Raw genomic sequence first — 23481 nt, 5'->3', positions numbered from 1 at the left:
TTCCAAATTTCTTGAAAGTGTATATCGATTTGAGAGAAAATATTAACTCTCCAAATAGGTTTTTATTTCATCCTGAAAAGGACAATTTGTTGTTTAATTCAATGTCTTATAAGATGCCGATCACATCTTTGCGTTATCACTGGCAGTGCGAATAAGGTATTCCTTGGGGGAAAATAAACACTGAGAAGCTTTCCAGAACGTTCTTTTCATTGGATGCATTTGCTAAAATGCCGCACTGCATCACCTGGCCCTGCTTATATTGATGCTGCGCTATCCCCGTTGCTACAGTAGTGGACGCTTCCGTTGCCTTTGGTATCCGCTGCCCTGCATCACCTGGTCCTGCTATCGTTGCTGAGACGCGCTCCGCTATCCATTGCCATACCACAGCTGTGGCCGTTACCCACTGCATTGCTACTGCTGCTGCTAAGGGAGAACTGCTGTTGTCGCAGTTTAGAATTATAATGAGCGGCTTCGGGTGAAACAGGCTCTTATATAGGCCAAATAGCACATTTAAAATGGCAAGGTCTATGATTCTGTCGACCGTGCTTGGGAAGCAATCATATAACGATCAATCAGAGGCCGAAGTTTTCGTTTTGACAAGGCTTGACTGTTTTCAATAGTACAATAGTTTGAAAAATAAATTTACAATTATCTGCATTTGGGAAGAATCTTAGAAGATTTTCCAAGCTATTGCTGCAACAACGAAGTAAATCCATCGAATACTAACCGATTTATTAGCATTTGAAATTGGACATATTTTTCACTTTTTTCGGTTTTAGATTTTCATTTCACATCCCTATGTAGCCGAACTTCCTGAGAGAAGTATTCTACTTCAAAACAGCCTCATAGCCATGAGGTCTTTTTACGCGGATTATTTTTATGCGTTTTTTGAACGTGATTTTCTACAATAACGCCGGCTATCCGCTAGTTTCTAATATCTTTTAGCACCTCCTCATTTTTCCATTGACCGTCCTGTTGGTATTGTCAACAGTCTTTTATCCATGCTGTGCATCACCCATCCTGTGCTAGTTTTGACAGCTCAGAATTGTAGGTATCAGTAATTCCTTTAGTCGGATTCTCCCTTCAAGCACGTATCAAACTTTCACAAAACAAAACATTACTGTTGAGAAAGAAACTTTCCTCTGTCCAGTAAAAAATCATCACTCGAAAAAAGTTACGCTAGCTGGTTATCTTATTTTGGCTGCTCTCAGGGTTTTGCTTTAAAATTACTCCGTCATTTCTCCTGCACGCGAAAATTTCCAGTTGAACACTCTTTAATGAAACGAAAGTCGAAGACCGGGAAAATCCACCCGAAGAATGTTCGCCTTGCTTCATGAAGAAGTACGCGCAGTGTACATTCCGGCTGTTCAATCCAAACCTCCGTCTTGTTAAGTGGCGTATTGATCGAATTCCAAGCGTGTTTACGCCGCTTATAGCTTCCCAATATTATACGACACCGGCCGTGCCGTAAAGCAGGTTCCGCCTCTGGCAGCCGACAGACAATACCGTGCCGTTCGACGTGAGATTGAACCGCTCGTGTACATGTCATACTTTGTGTTGGGTGCAACATTATGGGGCCCTAATGTTTTTGCCGCACGTTCCCCGCTGGTAAGCTTCTGTAAGTATTATACATTCCGAAGAGACATTGTCCTGTAAGCTTTCCAACTTTCGACATTGTTTGGTGAATGACCGACCTACAAGACAACAAATTGCTAAATCCGTGCTACCGTTGCACCATCTGTGCTCTATTTGCCTTTAGGGATGGAGAGAGACAGAGATAGAGAGAGAGAGAGAGTTTTTGTACGGTAGAACATCAAGCCAAACAAAATAATAGATGCACAAAACTCTGCAAGGAAGTGGCAGTGGTGTAACATGTTGTCTGTCGAGGTTGCTGCCAGGCAGCCGGATGGATCCGTTTTGCCAAAGAAAAGCCGGACGGCTGTTCCAATTCCCGGTTGTTATGGTTCTATGTTTATAACAACGGGTTGCACACCGAAAGCATTCGGATAATAATAGCCGTCGTTTACCCCTGGTTGCAATCGCGTTTCAGTTACAAGTTAATGCGTGGCAATGGTAAGCGATTTGGTTGTCCTTTTTTTTCTTTGTTTTGTTTATCCATTAGGATACAGGAAAATTAATGTCTCATACTGTTTGTATACATATACATAGTTCTCATAATTGGCAATCGTTGTATAAAGTCGGGTTAGAGCGTGGAAAAAGTAGCAAACCGCAGTTTAGTTAGCAGTTAGCTTCAGCCGAAGGTGGAAGTTTCTGGTTATTATTGATTTTCCTTCTGAGTTTGTGCCGGCCTGAGAAACAGACAAAAAAAACCTTTCGGAATGCCGGCAGTGGCTGGTGTCCACGCTTGGAAGCCCAGGGCTAAAGAGTTTAATTAAATAAAAACCAACCGGACAGCATACAAAGTGTTTACCTACTTTTGCCATTTTGTTCTGTGTATAAATGTGTGTTTGCATAGAGCCCCAAAAAGAAGATGTCCAAAAAGGAGCGCGCCCGGCTAGAGGCCGAGCAGGCCGAACACCAGCGAATGGAACTGGAACGGGAACGCCAACGGAAGATCGAGGAGGAGAAGATGCGCAAGGTCCGTGAGAAGGAGGAAGCGGAACGGAAGCAGGTGCAGGAAATAGTGGCAAACAAACTGCGGAAGGTCCAGCTGGAAGAGAGCTACAAATATTTTTCCTCAATTACCGAAGAGGTGAAGCACTTCCAGGCCCAGCTGAAAAAGGATCGAGAGGTAAGGCATTTTCATCATCACCACATCTGTTGGTCAGTGCAAGTAGTCGACTGAAAATGACCATGTTTATTCTGATTTTATCCATGTATGTCCCAACAGCCTCTAATTGGTTCCCTCGGTTCAAAGCCGTGCGTAGGATTTTCGTTTGGAGGAGTAATGCTATCGGTGCTCTGGAAAATTTTACATTCATCAATTTTATAAACTTTCCAATTATTTTTACTTTTCATCACCCCAACACCCAGTACACATATTCGATTAATAGTCGAGATCATTTTTTCGTGTTTCTTTTTACATTTGTACTTTGATTGCAAAATTTTATCATTGCAACAAAAAACAGTTTCAATCATCTCAGCGTCAAGAAGGATTGAACATATTCTTCAGTTCTCCAAGGTAATTTTTTTTCTATCTGTTTCATGAATATACTATCTATCTGCTTTTCTGTTCGTCCTTGACGTCATTATTTCTGAAAGTGCCCTGTCACAATGCGTCAAAGAAAACTCTTTATTTTTTGCCACAGAAGCAGTTGTCCACAGGCAAAAAAAAACGACGTTCAACATCACATGGCTTTAAACCATAAAGAACTCCAGTTCCTTGTTTTTTGAGTCATTCTCAAGCAAGCAATTAGAAATTGCTAGGCGGGTAACTCTTACAATCAATGCAAACTATTCCTGCGTTTGACATGCATCCTCATAGAGCAATTTTTCCAATTCCGCGTCTTCAAAGGTTTTTGGTTTTGTTTTCACGGCACGTTATTTCTCTTTAGCCACCGTTTTCTTTGACATTTTCCCACCAACTTCAATTACATGACACTACACTAAAAAAGTTTTTTTGACGTAGGACTACGTCTAACCGCACTATATCGAGATACATTCTGCGAAAACTAAAACCAAGTTGTAACGTTGGAATGAAAGATTTCAAACGGTAATGCCGATGTAACCACATGATGGATTACAACAATCAATATGTCTTTGGATTGATAAAATGATGGACAATTTTGTGATTCCTTAGTTATCATTATCATTTCATTGTTTAACAGTGAACATTTCATAAAAGTTTCAAGGTCGAATTTTCACGAACAATGTATTAATCACATGCGAGCACCCCTGGCACAGACTTGATGAGTAGACACCAACTGCTTGCTGTGATATCCTGTATAGCAGTGAAAAAAAATTGACAGAATCTCCCCGTCCCAATAGGTCAACTAATGTTAGCTTCCATGAGCCTAGACTATTTTGATGTCTTGAAGGTGAAGCTTTTTTCGGAAAGTTCGTAACCACCTCCAATATCAGACAGTTTTACGTTCTGCGATTAGAATGTTATTAAAACTGATGTCTTGAAGGAAAACATGCTGGCACAGGCAACAGTACTGCACCGAGCAATGTATGACTAGAGCGCCGATCACTCGTCGTCTATCAGTGCAGTAGAACTCGATATTCATTTGTGTGCAGGCAAGCCAAGTGGAGACTACATTGCCGCTGTCGACGCATTGTAGGGCGTGTTGGGTTAACGCGTAGTTATCTTCTTCTTCTTCTTGTTTCGTATATGTAGTAGCAAATATCACAATTCGATATGATTGTTCGGGTGCCGCAAAATACGCTGTGCCACCGGGGACAGCAAAATTCTGTACGTGTCGGTAGAGGCAGATAGCAGGGTATATAAATTAGGTTCATTGTACAGTTAAAATGCATTGTTTATTTTTGAACTCTACAGTTAGCGTTCAACTTCTGAGCCGATCAGTCGATATTTTTGTGCGATCAGTTATCGGAAGTCGATCACGGGCTTTTTCTTATATACGTTTCCTATTGCCAGAGCAATCATTGCGTTCGCCTCTGCCGCGGCGTCAGACGTGATTTCTCGTGATGCCGCGTCGCGAAAATACGTTCCGTCTGGACTATTCCCAGTTTCCGAAGCAGCTTTCTCATGATGAGATTCATAAGTTTGTCGTAAAAAAACTCGGTCTTACACGCGAAAATGTGCTCCAACTTCAACCCAGTAGACGGCTGGGATGTGCCTTTGTGAAGGTGAACAACCTCGAGCTCGCCGAGAAGATCGTGGAGCAACACGATGGTAAGCACGAGTTCATGTTTGACGGAAAGTCGTACAAGCTACGCATTAAGATGGAGGACGGGGCGGTAGAAGTGAGGCTCTTCGACCTTTCCGAAGGTATCTCCAACAATCAAATCGCCACTTTCCTCGCCGAATACGGCGAAGTCTTCTACGTTCGTGACTTGATCTGGGATGACGCATATGGTGAGCTAGGTGGCATCACAACTGGTGTTCGTGTTGCTCGGGTAGCGGTAACGAAAAACATACCTTCTCTCGTTAAAATTGAGGACGAAGAAACCACGGTAGCCTACAAGGGCCAAAGGCAAACCTGTTTGCACTGCCACGAATTTGCTCATATTGGTATTCCTTGTGTGCAAAACAGAAAATTACTGGTGCAAAAAGCCACTGCAGACCAATCGTATGCGAAAGTAGCGATGGGAAAACCGTCCGAACCTACAACGACTAAAACTTCCTCAAACCCGGTAGGTACACGAATACTAACACGGGCTATGGCCAGTAGTTCGGGGAAAATCGGTAGACCAAGCACTTCGGGTGGAGCCCTGAATCTCCTAGGAGTACACTCTGCTAACAAGCAAGTCAAAATCTCGATGCCGCCTCCTGCGGCCCCGATTTCAGCAAGACTATCCAGGCAAACGATCGCCAAACTCTCTCCGCTACCGATCTCACTCGGTACAGTCCCTACCAACCACCTCAACAAGGATGACTACGAAACCGACAGCTCCCAATACTCGCTAACCTCGAACGGTAGCCGAAGACACAAGAAACCGGTGGTCAAAAAGATAAAACCCACTGAAGGAGACAACGATACCCCCACCGCCGAGCACGAACACGAACTAATTTCCGATGAGGAGATGCAGCAGTAATGGACCACGTCAGCTGTAACATCGGAACTATCAACATCAACACAATCACCAACCAAACAAAACTAAACGCTCTACGCACATTTATCCGCACCCAGGAGCTAGATATCGTTTTCCTGCAGGAGGTTGAGAACGATCAGCTTACTTTGCCCGGCTATAATGTCATCTGCAACGTCGATCACTCTAGGAGAGGAACAGCTATCGCCCTGAAAGAGCATCTTAAATTCTCTCATATCGAAAAAAGTCTGGACGGGAGATTGCTTGCTCTGCGTATAAATAACACGACACTTTGTAACGTGTATGCTCCGTCAGGAACCGCTCTGCGTGCCGAACGAGAGCGTTTTTTCAACAACACGATCGCATATTATCTTCGCCATCGCACTGACCACACCGTCCTAGGGGGCGATTTCAATTGTGTGCTACGGCAATGCGATGCGACGGGAAACAACTCGAGTCCTGCTCTGTTAGCCACCGTACAGCAACTGCGTCTGCTTGATGTCTGGCAACAACTACGTCCACGAGATACTGCATATACGTATATCACTCATAACTCCTCGTCCAGGCTCGATCGATTCTACGTGAGTGCTGGTCTCCGAGAGCAGCTAAGATCCGTCACTACCCATGTATGTTGTTTCTCTGACCACAAAGCCGTCACCGCTAGGGTATGTCTCCCTCTTCCTAACCAAGCACATGGGAACGGTTTTTGGTGTCTCCGCCCCCACCTCCTCACTACCGAACACATCGAAGAGTTCCAAACACAGTGGCAGTACTGGACTCGTCAACGCCGCAATTTCCAGTCATGGATGGAATGGTGGCTAGCAGTGGCGAAGCCGAAAATTAAATCGTTCTTTCGATGGAAGTCCAAAATAATGTACGATTGCTTTTATCGGGAACAACAACGTCTCTACGTACTACTCCGGCAAGCATATGACGACTACTACAACAACCGTGCCATGCTCACCACCATCAACCGGATAAAAGCCGAAATGCTGCTACATCAACGCCGCTTCTCCGAAATGTTCGTGCAAATAAACGAAATGTTCGTCGCCGGAGAACCACTGTCTACCTACCAACTAGGAGAACGAGCACGAAAGAGAACCACCATCGAACTACTGCAGACCGAAACGGACGAAATAATAGACAACGCTGATAATATACGTGATCATATGGTTCAATATTTTTCTGGTCTGTATGCACGAGAGAATGTGGAGGAAGTGGATGAAATATTCCAATGCGAGAGAGTCATCCCAGAAGAGGATGCGGCGAACGAAGGCTGTATGAATGAAATCACGACAGACGAAATACTATCTGCTATTCGATCCAGCTCATCAAAAAAATCTCCTGGCCCCGACGGCCTTCCAAAAAAGTTTTACTTAAAAACTTTCAATGTGATTCACCGAGAACTAAACTTAATTTTGAATGAAGCCATCGGATCAAACATTCCAAACGAGTTCATGAACGGAGTGATCGTTCTGGTAAAAAAACGCGGTGCGGGGAACACCGCTCGTTCATACAGGCCCATCAGTATCATCAATTACGATTATAAAATCTTATCCCGTATTTTAAAGCACCGCTTGGAGAATGTGTTACAAACTTATTCCGTACTGACCGGATCACAAAAGTGTTCGAATACTGGGCGAAATATATTTCAAGCCACACTTAGCATGAAAGATAGGATCGCACAATTAAAAGCAAACGGCAGACATGGAAAGCTTATTTCCTTTGATCTGGATCATGCGTTTGATCGCGTCGATCAACAATTTTTATTCAATACAATGCGATCCCTGGGTTTTAACACGGCATTAGTGAATCTACTCTCTCGTATATCGACTGCTTCCTCCTCCAGACTGCTCATCAACGGACACCTCTCCGCACCATTTCCAATTCAGAGATCGGTTCGTCAGGGGGACCCACTTTCAATGCATTTGTTCGTGATATATCTGCACCCTCTCCTACGACAATTAGAACGCGTGTGTGGGACTGATTTGGTAGTTGCTTATGCAGATGACATTAGTGCCATCGTCACCAGTGTGGAGCAGCTCAATACAATGCGAGATCTGATCAGGCGGTTTGGAAATGCTTCCGGAGCCCGCTTGAATGAAGCAAAAACAACGGCAATCGACGTCGGTGAAACTAATCACCCTATGACAGTACCATGGCTGCGGACGGAGGAAACTATCAAAATACTTGGCGTAGTTTTTACAAACTCAGTACAGGAGATGGTTTCGTTCAACTGGAACACTCTGGTAACCAATTTCAGACGACAAATTTGGCATCATTCGTTGCGCAGTTTGACGCTACATCAGAAAGTTACGCTGTTAAACGTTTTCTTGACATCGAAAATCTGGTACATGGCAGCCAACTTAGCACCGACTCCAGCACACATAGCGAAACTAACGGCCACCATGCGTAGCTATCTCTTCCGTGGGTGTTATGCTACTATACCTATGCAGCAAATGTCACGCAACAGAGAGGATGGTGGCCTCAAACTGCATTTACCGGCGCTTAAATGTAAGGCTTTATTGATTAACCGACATATACACGAATTAGACTCCCTTCCTTTTTATAATTCCTTACTACAACAAGCAATTCCTCCCAACTTAAATTCCATCCGCGATCTTCCTTGTTTTAAAATCATCCTAAGCAATATTACACATCTTCCCCTTCAAATCCGTCTACACCCCTCCGCCTGCTCGATCCATCGTTATTTCATCGAACAAACAGACAAACCAAAAGTGGAGATCAAAAATCCAAAAACCAATTGGGTCCGTGTTTGGAAAAATATTTGTGGTCGAAGTCTGCTGTCTGCGGAAAAAAGTACTCTATACATGTACCTCAACAATAAGTTGCCACATCGTCAACTGCTGTTCAAAATGAGACGAACTGATGAGCCAGTGTGTATACACTGTAGAGCTGGTGAGGAGACCATCCAGCACAAATTTTTTGGCTGCACCAGAGTGCGCGCAGCGCACCAACTACTCCAACAAAAGCTGCTTGCTTGGACTGGCTATCAACGAACACTGACGATTGATGAACTCTTGCGGCCCTCGCTTGAAGGTATATCAGCGACATCAAGAAGGGAAATTTTGAAACTCTTGTTTAGATACATTACCATCATTGATAATTGTAATGGTAGGATAAATGTCGAAGAATTGAACTTCAATTTAGAAGTCGGTGTTTGATACAATTATAAAGATAATTTTTAATTAAACAATATAGCGACAAATAAACTTATACTTTTATAAAAAAAAAAAAAAAAAAAATCTCTACACTCTGTTTTTCTAATGTCCATTTTAAATTTTCTGTGAATATACATTTTTGTTTAAATACTGTAATTTTTTATCGTTATTTTTTCCACGAACTTGTAACTGCAGGAATATTTTATTCTGTGACATCTTTGCCGCTTGGTGATCGGAGAGTGAGTCATCTTTCACAAGAAAAATAAATATTGTTTAATTTCTACTAAATCGTACTCAATTTAGGTCTTCATAGAAGCTTGCCTTTTCGCGTATTGAAGAAAATTGACTGTATTAGAACAAAAGGTATTCATCAATGTTGAAAAAAATATTTTTTCTTCAGTAATAGAGTGCTGCAAATAAATAATCAAAATAAAAAAAAAATTAAAATCAAACGGAGTGATTTTGCCAAACACGACATGGCAGAATTTGTCAAAAATGAACGGTTCTCTTTTCATGACGTTTTTCCATAGATATTTCCACCAATGAACTAGTTTTAGTTCCAAGTCGTTTGAGGTGTCGCTTGATGAATTGATGCTGATGACCTAGATACTTGATATTACAGCAACTGTTCGCTAACTGGGCGACGAGCAGTTCCCAGTTATTAAAATCAGCTCGCTAACTGGGATATCATCTAAACGCCGAGGGGGAGTTCGATGGATAACTTCTGTTCTCAAGTTGATCACCAAATAGAGAAGCCACAACTACAAACTTATCTTTCAAATAAAGCTTTTAAACTTTAGTTTTATGTAGCGAGTACATTTATCAGCTATAATATTGTTTTTGTATTTTAAATATGCTCGATTAGAAAAACTTAAATTTTTAAGTTTTCGTTCCCAATCTACATGCCCCCGTTCGTTTATATATTTGACGTTTGTTGTCTTTTTAACTGGGAATCCTTCCAGTTAGCGAGCGCCCAGTTAAAAAAAAGCCATGTAAAGCGTGCCCAGTTAGCGAATAGTTACTGTACTACCCGAGTAATTAGAGACTTAGTACTGCTTAGATCATGATCATTATACATATTACCGGCACATGTTCCGATCATGTTCCAGGAACCGTTTTACCGATTCCGGTCTTTCGCTTCGGCAACATAAAGAACCAAAATACCCTTCTTTTGAAAGATTTTGAGCTTAAATTGGTTGAAATAATCAAGAAGACTATGAAATGTGCTTAGACATAATCGCTGATTTGTCACATGTGTGCAAAAATCGAACCGTGCCAGAAGTAAAACGAGCTCAAATCAAACAGATCCTCAAATAGAAATATGAAACTATTGTAGTCCTACGTCAACTATGCGGTCGTATCCCGGATACCACCATCCTACTATTTATTTAACATCAATGGTAATATGACTAAGTAGAAAAGAGAAAAAGGTAAAAAATTTATAGTAGGCTAGAGCGGGGCTAGTTAGTTACAAAAAAGACTTAATGACAAAATGAAGTGTAGTTTAAGTTGGGACATTTGATAAATACAGGTTGGTGCCAAATTTACCATCAATTCTACTCGGATTTCAAGTTGAAACATTTTGTCTAAACAAAGCTAGCCAAATTGAAATCAACCTAGCACAACGCATAATTAAATTCCTTATTAATAGTTTTATGCTGTGTAAAGGAAACTTCCGGCAAAATTTTATTTCACATATTTCCAGTACTTTTCATTTAATACATGAGGCGCTAGTTGATCACTCAGTCAACATTTTTATACGCATGTTCGTGTTTCGATTGAAATATCATACAAACTGCATACTGTTTGGGAGGCGATACATGTACTGAGGAATAATAGTATGCATTTCATTAATATAAGTATCGATATATATGAGAATATCCGACTGAAAGCAATTTATTTCACATTGTTTTACGATTTCATGCCTAAAATCGTAAATCAGTTTGCTTCCGGCATGATATACAATAGAAAAACTACCTTCTGTGTATGATAACAAGCACTAGAAGAGCTTCGTAGCTGCAAGGTTACAGAGTCTGCTTTGACAAGCGAATGGTCATAGGTTCGAATCTTAGTAGAACCAAGTCATTCGTTGGCAAAAAGAACTTCAAGTATGGGTTCATTCTCAGGCTCTTCCACACAAAATCTTCTAAAGCTTCGATTATATCATAGGCACTATACAACGTTATACGCTGTTAGAGTTATAACTTGCAGGAGGACATGATAGAGTCGATAAAGAAGAAGGAGGTTACTAAGTCTGAATAAGAAGACAAAAAGCACAAACAACACGGAGCAGGTTACTTCTCAATAAGTAACACTGCAGAAGGGTATAAATAAACAAAAATGTGCCAACAGCAAAAACGTCCGGACAATGCCACAAAAGATCAAAAAACTATACTGGTCGCAGTCGGATCCATACAAAAAAAAAAAAAATAACAAGCACTATATACGATTTCGATTTCGTTGAGATATATTCACGATAATTTTTATTCATTGATATACGATTTGTGGTTGACTGGGCACATATTAGCGGAGATGGTACATTCCGTGATGCGAACTAAAACCAAGCGAAAACAGCATGTGCTTTGTTTATGAAAACTATTTATTTGAAACGATGAACGATTTGGTGAAAGTTATCTACATTTCATCTTCATATTTATAAATGTTTAAGTGTACACTATAAAAATAATTGTAATAAAAGCTGTCAACATAAGAAAACAATTTGTGGCTATAGTTTTATGCTTTTGATTGCAGATGTGAATATAGAGTTCGGTTCCGGTTGTCTCGGATTTGTCAAAGCAAACCATGAAAGTGATTTCAACATGTATTTAGGAATGAAAGAGTAACACGATTTTTTTTGCAATTATGAGTTACTTCCCTCAAGGATTGGAATTTCGGAAAGCGAACGTTTGAACAGAAAACCAAGAAATGTTTGACTTTCAATGAGACGCTACAGGCTGCCGTAAATGCAATGATGGAGGAAAACTGAATTGTCCTTTAGAAATAGAAATGCTCAATTTACCACATACCATGAAGCTATAGATTTAGAGAACATATCCAAATGACGTAGCATTTTTTTCATGATTTTCACTCAATAAGTCAAACTTTTAGAGTACTTTCTGAGCCGAGTACCTATTAATTATAAAGTAGAGTATGTTTCGAGTTTGTTTGCGAGCACACATCAACTTAGGATTTTTCCAAATCGTTCGGGAAATGATAAACATAAATTGCATGAATTATGGCTTTCAATTTTTTTTTCCAAATCATGTTTTTCGTTAACAATTGCAGCTTTCTAACATGCTCTGAAATGCAAAACTTAGCTTAAACAATAAAATAGTTATGTACAGGATATCGACGCAAATCGTGTAAAAAAAGGTTTCTTGTTACGCAAAAGACTGCCAAGTTCTAGTTTTAGTTGGTATTGACACAGTTTCAAGAATGTTAGCTTACCTTATTTAAAATCAGTTGATCAATTGAATCTTTCTAACATCTAATATTTTTGTGGCTAAAAAAATAACAGGAGAGTTGTGTGCAAAGCCACGACCGCAAGATTGAAGTAGAATACTTTTACAAGAAAGATAACCCGGCTGCAATGCCAGTCATATTTTCTAGTAAATAAACGTTGACTAATCAGATCAATCGAATTTCGCGCTTCAACAAGGATTGACCATTTTCAATAATATAGTAAGTTGCTTGTCATGGTTAGGGCTTGACAATTTTTAAATTTTGAGTTGAAATTTTTTTGGATGTCGTGCTCATGATTGAACGAAAATATAATTCAATACGTTTTGAGACACGGAGATAAAGAAAAATTTATAACTTTTACAAATTAAAAAATGTGAATTAACTCATAAGAAAATATTAACTCTTCAATCAAGTTTTTATTTCATCCCGAAAAGGACAAATTGTTGTTCATTTAAGTATCGGATAAGATGCCGATCACATCTTTGCGTTATCACTGACAGTGTGAATAAAATATTCCTTGTGATAAAATAAACAGTGAAAAGCTGATTTAACACTCAAAACTAGACGGCTCACGTGTTGTCAAAATGAGTCAACTTTTCATTGAATGCGTTTACTAGTGCCCACTATCGCACAGAGACTGCATTTCACTAAAGTGCCTCACTGCATCAGCCGCTATCGATGCTGAGATCCGCTGCAACTAGTGCGCAATCCATAGCCATGCCACAGTTGTGGCCGCTATACGCTGCCATTGGTATCCACTGTCCCTGCATCGGCTGGCCCAGCTGCTATCGTTGCTGGAATCCGCTGCAACTAGTGCGCTATCCATTGCTACGCCACAGCTGTGGCCGCTTTTAGCCATCGCTGATATCCACTACACTGTTAGTGCTGCTGCTAAAGGAGGACGACTGCTGTTGTCGCTGTCTAGAACTATTATGAGCGGCTTCGGCTGAAACAGGCTCTTATATAAGCCAAATAGCATATTTTCAATTGCAAGGTATATGATTCTGTCGACCGTGCTTGGGAAGCAATCATATAACGACCAATCAGAGGTCGAATTTTTCGTTTTGACAAGGCTTGACTATTTTCAATAGTACAATAGTGTGAATAATAGAATAATAAATATATTCTTTTGGGAAGAATCTTAGAAGATTTTCCAATCTATTGCTGCAAGAACGAAGGAAATCCATCAAATAATAACCGATTTATCAGCATTTGAAATTGGACATATTTTTCACTTTTTTCGGTTTTAGATTTTCATTTCACATCCCTATGTAGCCGAACTTCCTGAGAGAAGTATTCTACTTCAAAAGAGAATGTCACTGAATATTAAAACCAGTATTCAATATGACTGTCTTACAAAAAAATCTCGAAACTATTGTATAAGCAAATCGAAGTACTATGCATGATGAGTAGAACATGGTGTAATGGTTTGATCAAAAAGTAGGCGCGAGGTGGGGTAGCGTTTTTTACTTCGGAGGGTCGTCTCCGTATCACTATGCAGCAGGAAGGATTTTTTTTTTCAGAGGCTTGAGGTAATATGATGGAGATCTTGCAGGTCAACAGCAGTCATTAAACTAAAAGAAATCATTTTAGTTTGGGGTTATTCTGAGTCTGAGAACGATCATTTTTATGAATGGTTTCTCTTTTTGTGTATTTCTGAAAAAAGCTTTAAATTGTATTGAGAGAAGTTTATTTTAACGCAATAAAAATGTTTGCACAAAAAGTGATCTTCTAAGGACTGACACCGATAATAATGAACATTGGAAAATCGCTAAAGTGAATCATAATTACGGTACGGTATATTACAAGGTATATTCAAGGTACGCTTAAAAACGCAATGACTACTTTTTTTCGAAGTTAGGCCGTCTTGAATATAAAAAAGTACCCAAACCTTTTTCTCTGGAAGATTTATTTGTCTATGAAACACTAATATTAACCCTGGAAAGATAATCTTATTCTGGCGTTAAATTGATGCATGAATTTTTATTCATTTAAAATGTTTATAGGTTGCCCAAACGTGAAAATTTACATGAGAAAAAAATCCTTCATACCTTATCGGGAGGCCTAGATATTGGCATTTTTATATGTGATGGAAAACTAAGCATTTTTACATAACGTTTGCAGTAAAAAAAGGACTTTTTCAGATGGTGATGAAGAAAAACCAAGACACATAATTGAGTTGGTTAAATTTCCCAATCATGGTAATTATGTTATCTCATCTGCAAAAAAAATCTGCGCCCTTGCGAGCGGCTTTCCGGCAGTTAACCGGAACATTCGCCATGGCGGACGAAAATATGCGTGTAAGCATGTTATTAAGCTTTTTCTTCGTTTTTTTTTTAATTCCTCCTCCTCCGTTTTCGCGACAAAATTGTTGGAATAGATCTTGCGCTTCAAGTTTGCCCAGAAATTCTCGAAGAAATTTGGAATGTGAAAATTTTAGAATGCAAGAAATGTTGCTATGATGATTTGACACCCCTCCTTTCTCTGGAAGAAGGGGAAGGGGTTCAACACCTATGAAACACATATTTCAAAAAAAAAAAAAAATCCGGGAAACAGCTCAAAATTATAGAGATTATCATTTTGAAATTCAAGATAGCGACTTCTGCTCTCTTGAAAACAGCCCATAATGGTCGAATATCACCCAATATGGATATTTTCGTATTCGGGATGATGCACAAAAGTCTACGATCGACCCTAGACACAATTTTGACTTCTAATATAACGGCTTCCGGTGTCTGTAAAACAGCCAAGAATGACCGAACACCAACCAATGGCTATTTCCGTGATTGGAGCCAAAAATTGACCCCAGATACTATTTTGAATCTTTCCAGGGCATTCATATTATTTTCAGATAGTTATTTTATTACTGCTAGATAAAAGTTATTGGCACAAACATTTTGATAAAAAATAGTCTATCATAATGTTAAGATCTATAATTTAAAAAATAACAGCGGTCAACACAGGTGTGGCCCTAAAGCTTAAACTAGAAAAAATGAATGATTATAGGTTTTTAGTCATTCCTGTGAATTTTAGTGTCTCTAGCCACTAACTTTTTTTCAGAAACTTAAATGAGTTTTCTCGTGAAAATAACGTTGATGCGATGAACCCGGCGAGAAATTACTGTGCGAATTCTCACGTAAGGGGCAATTCATTTTTAAATTGTTAGCCGCAGTTTGAGCAGCGCCCCCCTTTTTTCTGTGTTTAAAATTTCAATCTGTCAATATCCTAAAGATTTACTTTTTAATTCCCATTAACTCTTAATTGTTTTCTATTTTTTCAACACTCTGTTATCAGATATTCTTTATTGATTTCATTAAGCGTTCTTCTCATCCGGACGAAGAAAATGGTTGAATCCCTTCTAAACCACCTCCTTACGCACGGCTATGACCATTACGCATTGCCATGTTTATCTTGAATTTATTCATGTACACCCCAACGGTCTCTAATTGGTCCCTGGGTCAAATTTGGTGTGCTAATATTAATCATCTTGTTATCGAAAGATGCCACCCAAAACCGCATCATCGTCATCGGCCGGCCGGTAAACCAGCCCTCGTGATCTCTTATCGGAACCAAACCAATTCAACATGTAGCTACCAACTCACCCCCCAAAACACCAACATTTTGTGTAATTATTCCACCCGCAGTGGCAGCAGTACATGCGGTGCAACGGTCTACCGAACGCATTCGATCCGGCCGATTTGCGGAAATATTTGCACATCTGGTGCGATAGCATACGGCAGTATAACGAGCGGGAGCAGAACTGGCTGCTGAGTGCGAACGAGCAAAGCATATTGACACAGGACGTCACCGTGGCCAACATGTCTCGGGAGGCCCTCAAGCAGCAGCAGCCAGAGATCGGGAACGTGTACGCGGCCAAAACCAAGGAAGTACTCGGCATCCTGGAAGAGATAGACGACGCACTACACGACACGGATATGACAGCGGCCATGATTGATGACCTGCACGAGGTACATAATTTAATATTTATAAAAGCGAAGAAAGCCCATCGTCGATGGTTACATAAATCATATGAATATCGCTCGTCTCCCCCGTTGGACGGTTTTGGGCGAGAGTTTCGGGTTGGCATGAAATTGGATTTGCTTGAGCTTTCTTTGTGCTGCAGCTACCGAACGTCGTAAGACAAACGACAATTGGCAGTTTAACAGCGCATTGAACGGACATTTGCATAATTTAATGTGATTGAAATTGAGGCGGTACATGGGGCGACAAATGGTTTTCGGCTGTAAACTGGAAAGATTTCAATTGGCCACTCATCGAGTGAAAAATAATATAGCGCTCTGACAGAAAACATGACTTTCGCTACTCTCTAATTTAATGCAAATCAGAAAATGGTTCATATTGAATGACAAAAATGTGAGCTTTTGTCGCAAAACATTTGCTATAAATAAAATGTGGGTATGCAACCAATAAAACGATTGATTTCAAATTTCCACAAAAGCAGTCTGCAAAGTTCGAGAACGTTTACCAAACCACACTGGTAAAATTTTACGAGTACATAGCGGGCACACCGAATGGGACATCATAACCGATTCTGCTTGCACAATTGGTATTACTTCGTGGTATAAACACTGTTATATCGAAAGCAATTGAAAAAGTATTTCTTCGACTGCTGACCATCAAAATGGCATTACTTTGACCCGGATGAAAGTTGAGCGAATCGATGCCCAATAAACACGATGACTCTTCAATTTGACGGGTTAACGAACGATTGCGAACAATTTGGCCCACATTCCGCACCCTTACTGGTTAGGTTGTATAACAAATTGCGGTCCTGTTCATATTTTTATTACGACACCATGCGTCTCCATCGAAACATCAATTCGCATGGAGACGCACGATGATGACTAACGTACGTTTACTTCAGATGAAAACGGAATTCCGGCGGGTGCTGGCCAACTACATCGACGAGTTCGCGTACAAAATTCTGTCCAACATCAACCGTGACATGACGCTGACCGGATTGCTGCAGGTTACGCACAAGTACGAATCGGAGGTGTTTAAGACGCAGCTTTATGGTCTCCGGGATATGCCCACGCCTCAGCTGTAAGTCGTAAAAGTGAACAACCCACCGCTGTGAACGGTATTCTAATGATTTATCACTCCCTAGCAACCCGAAAGAAAAAGCCAAAGAGGACAGCAAACATACCGATATTGACTTTCCGCTGCTGGGATTCCATTTGGTGCTGCCGGCAGCCGTAAAGTGCCATCACTCAGCAATAAGGGGTTTATGGTTAAGTTATGACCATTTCAGTGACTATTGTCCGACTTATGATATGCCATACCGCCAGGATCATCGAGCTGGTAAAGCTGTTTCGTTTTTTTTTTCTCGTTCTTTTATCCTACGATTACTGTTACTAGTAAATCTTTCTCATGTTTTTGTGTGCTCGTTTTTCCTTCCCCCGCACACGCACACGGATCGTAGATCTGCGGATTATTAGCCGCATCGAGTGGAAAAAGCGGAAGGAAATCCTAAAGGCGGTTTACGAAGAGCCACGCGAAAAGCGCCCCGACGACTCGGAGGATGACGAACGTTCGCACCAGTTTATCGATGTCGATAAAATTTACACCGAACACGCGGACGAGCTGATGAAGAAGGAACGGGCCAAGAAGGGCGCCAAGGCACTCAGTTTGTTCGAGCACGACGTCAACATGCGCAGCCATCGCATAATTGCCGGTGTCTATTGCATCGATTATCTGGAGCAGCCGATGCAAGAGGTGAAAATCGGAAAGAAGTCGTTGCTGCGAACCGGTAAGTCCTACTACATCATCCGAATTCCGGTACGCTTCGTGCTCAATAATTGGTTTGATTTTTCCGGTGATTTTTTTTCTGTTCGTTTCGTTGCTTCTGATCTTTTATTCGGTAACAAACGAGATTGATTAGCATATATGGGGAGCGAAGAAAATGGATTTTACTTCGATCCTATGTTCGCACTACGCGTACACTAGGGTGCCAACCAAATTTTCTAAACATAAATTGAGTATCTACCCTTACCCAGTAGTTTAATTGGCCAAAACACCTTGCCGGAGACAACGGAGATTGCGGGTTCGAGTCCCGTCTGGACGAGGAAAAAAAAAACACAGTTAGTGTTCAACTTCCAAACTGAGTGGATGTGTTCCCTTTTGTACGGAAGTCGTATACGGGCTATTTATCGAAGTTTTTCTCCCGCGTTTTAATATTTTATCTGGCACTGCCGGGCCAGGAAACTGCGTGATCGAATCGGAGATGAGGCGTCGCGAAAACACGTTTCGCATCGTGTATGCTAACGTGCCGAAAAAGCCATCATTCGAAGATGTACATGAGTTCATTGGAACAGTACTCGAAATCACACATGAGGATGTGAAACGTATTCAATGCAGCAGAACGCTGGGCTGTGCTTTCGTCACCGCCAGTACCTTGTCGGTTGCGCAGAGAGTGGTTGAGCAACACGACGACAAACACGATATCGAATGCGATGGCAAGATGTACAGACTGAGACTAAAGATGGAGCTGTAGAAGTCAAGCTCTATGACCTCCCAATAGACATTACTGATGAGCAAATCGGAGGTTTCTTACGCGATTATGGAGAAGTGCTCTCAATCAATGAACAAATGTGGGGTGAGACCTGCCGCTTTCGAGGATACCCAACTGGTGTTCGTATCGCCAAAATGATAATTAAAAAAAACATTCCGTCATATATCACGATTGAAGGGGAGACAACAAACGTCTCATATTACGGACAACAACTCACTTGTCGCCATTGTGCTGAGTTCTCACACTCTGGAATCTCTTGCATCCAGAATAAAAAAATGTTGATGCAGAAGCTCTCAGTTGACCAGAATGCAAAATCGTACGCAAACGTAACACGCCAATCAACACTGACACAAAGACTGTCAAGCAGGCTGAAACAATCGACCAGCGTAAACGAAATTGGAAGAAATCAAACAGAAATCGTCCAACCGACTATGCACACCGACAGACGAACGACTACTTCATCCTGGCAAATTGTAAGCAGAAAAAAAGATAGAATATTAACACTCCCGACTTCGTCACACGATGGATCTGAGACAGCTGACAAAACGCAGACTACTGTAATGCCCTTGAAACAACTACTTCTACCAAATCCGCATTTCTCAGCTGAAGACGACAATTTGTCGGACTCCTCAACTCAAAAACAAGACGATGGAAAAGCAGACTGCACTACATCATCACTAGGTAGCCGACGTTCGAAACGAATAAAAAAAAGTAAACAAGCCGATGACGTCATACAAATGGATGGAGAAGATGAACTGCTGTAATGGATTTTTGTAGCTACAACATTGCCACAATTAATATAAACACAATCACCAACACAACGAAACTGGATGCGCTGCGTACTTTCCTAAGAACCATGGAACTTGACATTGTTTTCCTTCAAGAGGTCGAAAATGATAAACTGAACTTACCTGGATACACCGTGATCTGCAACGTAGATCAAACTAGAAGAGGGACAGCTAAGGCTGTGCGAGATTTCGAATGATTTCGTATAATTTCGCAAAACTCGAAATTTCCCGAAATTTCGCGAAATTTCGGTTTCGCGAAATTGCCGAAAAATTTCGTTGAATTTCGCTAAATTCCGCCTAAAATTTCGCGAAATTAAACTTCCAATTTCGACGATTACGAAATTTCGCGAAATTTCGGACCAAATTTCCGATGCACATTATTAAATTTATTTAGTTTGTGCTCATTGCGACTATAAATTAAATTGAATATATCTCAACAGATATCTGGTATACTAAGTCAGTCATAGAAGAATAAACTCTCAGCCGGTAATTTTTGTTTTTAAAGACAAAACCGTAACATCATGCGGTATTTTTTATTCACGCAGAGCATAAAATTCATGTCATCACTGAAGTCATATTCGAGGAATATGAAGACGTCCAAATGCGCTACAAGGTATCTAGTAATTTGTTTGTAGGAATAAATTTTACGCATCTTTTACGTACATCAAAATGTGGTTATATTTGCAGCCCACAAGGTTAAAGAGGTAACTTTTAGTCTTTCGTTTAGGAGGGCATAGCAATTTCTGTCAAAACTAAAGCTCTGAAGCTCTATCTTACAGGCCAAATGTTCTATGCTACTCGACTTGTAAAAATTTTCAAGCGTTTTTTCGGATTTCTCTGTGTTAGAGAACTCCTCTTCGCACACCGTAGTGTATTTAAATGTGTTTTTTCAGATAGTTCATTGCTATCACTAGGCTGACGGGATATCATGCCTTATAGTGTGCAGACTTAGTGATCGATGTGTCAAGCAGAAAAAGTTGTAATTGCCTGAATTTTTAGTATTGTTTCAAAACACTCTGACTTCAAAGTCAGCATAGGTTTTATATTGCCAGGTACCTTATCATAAATATTTTAAACGTGTTACCAAAAAGTATACTTTATCAATGAATGAATAAAAAGTACATGGTTCGCTCTCGTTGAACACATAACTGAGAAATGTTACTCTTGTTTTATGGGACACAAAATTTTACAATGTCAAAAACAAGTTCAGATTATAGCATAAAAGTGATTCTGACTTTGCACTTGACGAATATACAAGGTAGAAGAAAAGAGAGGTTAGAAAGAACGAGAAATAAGAGAACGAAGATGATTACGAATAACTTAATTGAGTAAAGAGAAAACTATTTGTTTGTTGCATTACAACATTCCATCCTAACTGTTGATTGGTTAAAAGAAAAATAATTTTTGGTTTGTTTCAAAGAGGCCGTTCCCAAACCACGTAGTCATATATAGGGAGACGGGGGGGTTATCAAAAGACCACGAAAAATCACGTGGGGGGTGTGGGGGTTTACGAATAGACCACGTAGTCTTTTTTCTGACTTATAATTTTTTATTGCCACTAAGTCAAGACGAAGCTTTCGCAATTTTTTAATTAATAAATTTATTTGACACGACTAATTAATAAGTGTCACGGAAAGTTTGAGAGTTGTCAGCAATTAACTGTAATCAAATTTTTGAAACATATTTCAAATTTATCCGAACGAAGAAATTTTTTTTTTTGTTTTAAACAGGCTTTGCCTTATATGGCATTTACTTCTTTAGAATAATAGTTCTATTTTGCTTTGCGTCGGGATTTATGTTATTTTTCCTGGAAGTATATTTCAATACTCAACGACCGGTAAAACAAATCAACGTTTTGGTCTTAAAAACAATATATAAGACCTGGATGTTCGTGAACTGAAGGAAGAAAGAAAGATGTTTATATTTTGTTCGACATTCAAAAACTTTGTAATTTATTAAAAAAAAACTAAGTTACAAATCCGATATCCGAAAATCACTAAAAGTAAGGTTTCACTTATTATCAACTAAATATTTTTCTAGATGATTTCTAGATGAGTTTACAATTTACCATAACTATAAGCGATAGTTATAGGCTAGTCACTTTCAAATGCATTTTAAACTATTAAAAGTTGGTATTTAATCTAAGATGAATTTTTATTTTTGAAAAATCGAGTTGAAGCTCAAGATGTAACTATGACACTATCGACAATTCGATGCAGATGACCAGCGCTGATTTAAAACTAAATTAATTATTTAAACTACGATAAATCCTTCGTTCAGTAGATCGTGGATTGATTGCTTACTCGAAAACGACTCTGAATCTCGCTTCTTATACGGATCCACTGCACAGCTGTTTTATCCAATATCTAAAGACTTTTTCTCCATTATTTGATTATTTTCGAAAAACGATTTAATATTATTTTTAAATTTCATAACTTGAATAATAGTTCATTTTCTCAATTGTTTGATGTTTCATATGTTATATTCAAACTAAACTTACAAAATAACTGAAAATGAAAGTGATTGAAAAGAAAGGAAAAAAAAACCATTGCTCATTAAAAAAAATTCTGGATTGCTCAAAAAAATATTCACACAAGCAACATTTATGCAACATGCAACATTCACACATTTGTCTCTGCAATTTGTTATTAACAAAAGCAAAGCTTGGAATGACGAAGTACTGTCCTCTTTTAATCTTTGATGGGTAGTTCAAATCCCTCTCTAATACATCGATATAACTTCACACATGATAAATGACGCGCATGAAACATCTGACATTTGCGTTCCATCACAGAAACCTTTTATAGTGTTGCGAAACAACATAACAATCCTCATTCCATCACCACCACCTTTGTCTACTTCCCAAGTAACACACAAAACATGTTAGAAAAGACTTCACAATGACAGTAGTCATATAAGAGTACTATAAACGCAATTGAAAACTTGTGTTGTTATATTGTTATTCTCGAGATGTTCTTTTATAGCATAATTGTATTATATAGATTATTGAATATAAACTACCGCTGCTCGTCTGTAACTTGTGTTTATGATGTTATCAAAACTGCACAGAAAACAACTTAAAATACAACATTTGTGAGAAGTTATTTTTCATCAGTGATTCAACCACATTTCGAAAACAAGCTCGGTTTTTCCTGGTTTTGGAGATGTTTTTCAACAGCATGGGTTAAGCGAACAATAACTATTACATGAATGGCACTTGTTTTCTAAATGTCTACCAGATGTTTAGACTATTAGAAAAACTGTGTTTGAAATGCCCAGCCGGAGCAGCCGCACCAATTCAATATTACACGCTTAATAACGATACTACGTACCTGCAAAGTGCTTTGCTTGGTCTTAGTATTCAGCAGCCAACGCTAAATTGCTTGATCAAATTGTTATTGAAATTATTTAAACGATTTCCATAAAACTATTCGAGGTGGGTCAAAATGTGCCATGAAAAGATAAACAAAACGCTTGCAGTGCAACTAATATCATTTCACTTTATGTTACCATATATCTAACAATGTTTTCTAGCTTAACAATACATTAACAATACATTTGCGCATGCGCTGGGTAAATGTTGTCATGGCAACGCATTTGCGCATGCGTTTTGTTATAACGAATTCTGACCCACGAATGCGCAAATTTCTTTATTGCACTGAGTCAGTGCAGATCTACCCAAGAAAAAAAACGACATTGCGATTTACTACGCATGTAAGAAAGAGATGCCAGATAATTGTTTACGAACTAAGCCCATGCGGTGGTGGTAAAACGGTATCCAATGAATGGCGCATGATTTTTTTTCAGAAGTAACAAACAATGTTTCACCATGAAATTTGAC

General features: G+C 39.6%; 1 protein-coding gene across 2 annotated transcripts in view; it reads left to right on the top strand.

Moving 5' to 3' along the window:
* Nucleotides 1-1483: 1483 nt before the first annotated feature.
* Nucleotides 1484-23481, top strand: part of LOC129731427 (dynein axonemal intermediate chain 7) — a 70486-nt gene continuing 48488 nt past the window's right edge. Inside the window, exons 1-6 of one of the 2 annotated variants that reach the window (XM_055691422.1) lie at nt 1484-1618; nt 2477-2752; nt 15965-16288; nt 17206-17384; nt 17449-17642; nt 17764-18090. In XM_055691422.1, coding sequence (XP_055547397.1) covers nt 2492-2752; nt 15965-16288; nt 17206-17384; nt 17449-17642; nt 17764-18090 — 1285 coding nt within the window. In that variant the 5' untranslated portion in view covers nt 1484-1618; nt 2477-2491. Of the gene's footprint in view, nt 1619-1967; nt 2074-2476; nt 2753-15964; nt 16289-17205; nt 17385-17448; nt 17643-17763; nt 18091-23481 lie in introns of those variants that run through there. The other variant, XM_055691421.1, reaches the window with a different exon arrangement.

This window comes from Wyeomyia smithii, chromosome 3 (genome assembly GCF_029784165.1).
Source record: "Wyeomyia smithii strain HCP4-BCI-WySm-NY-G18 chromosome 3, ASM2978416v1, whole genome shotgun sequence".
Classification (NCBI taxonomy): domain Eukaryota; kingdom Metazoa; phylum Arthropoda; class Insecta; order Diptera; family Culicidae; genus Wyeomyia; species Wyeomyia smithii.
Note: the sequence above shows the minus strand (reverse complement) of the source record. Positions and strands in the feature narration are given on the sequence as shown.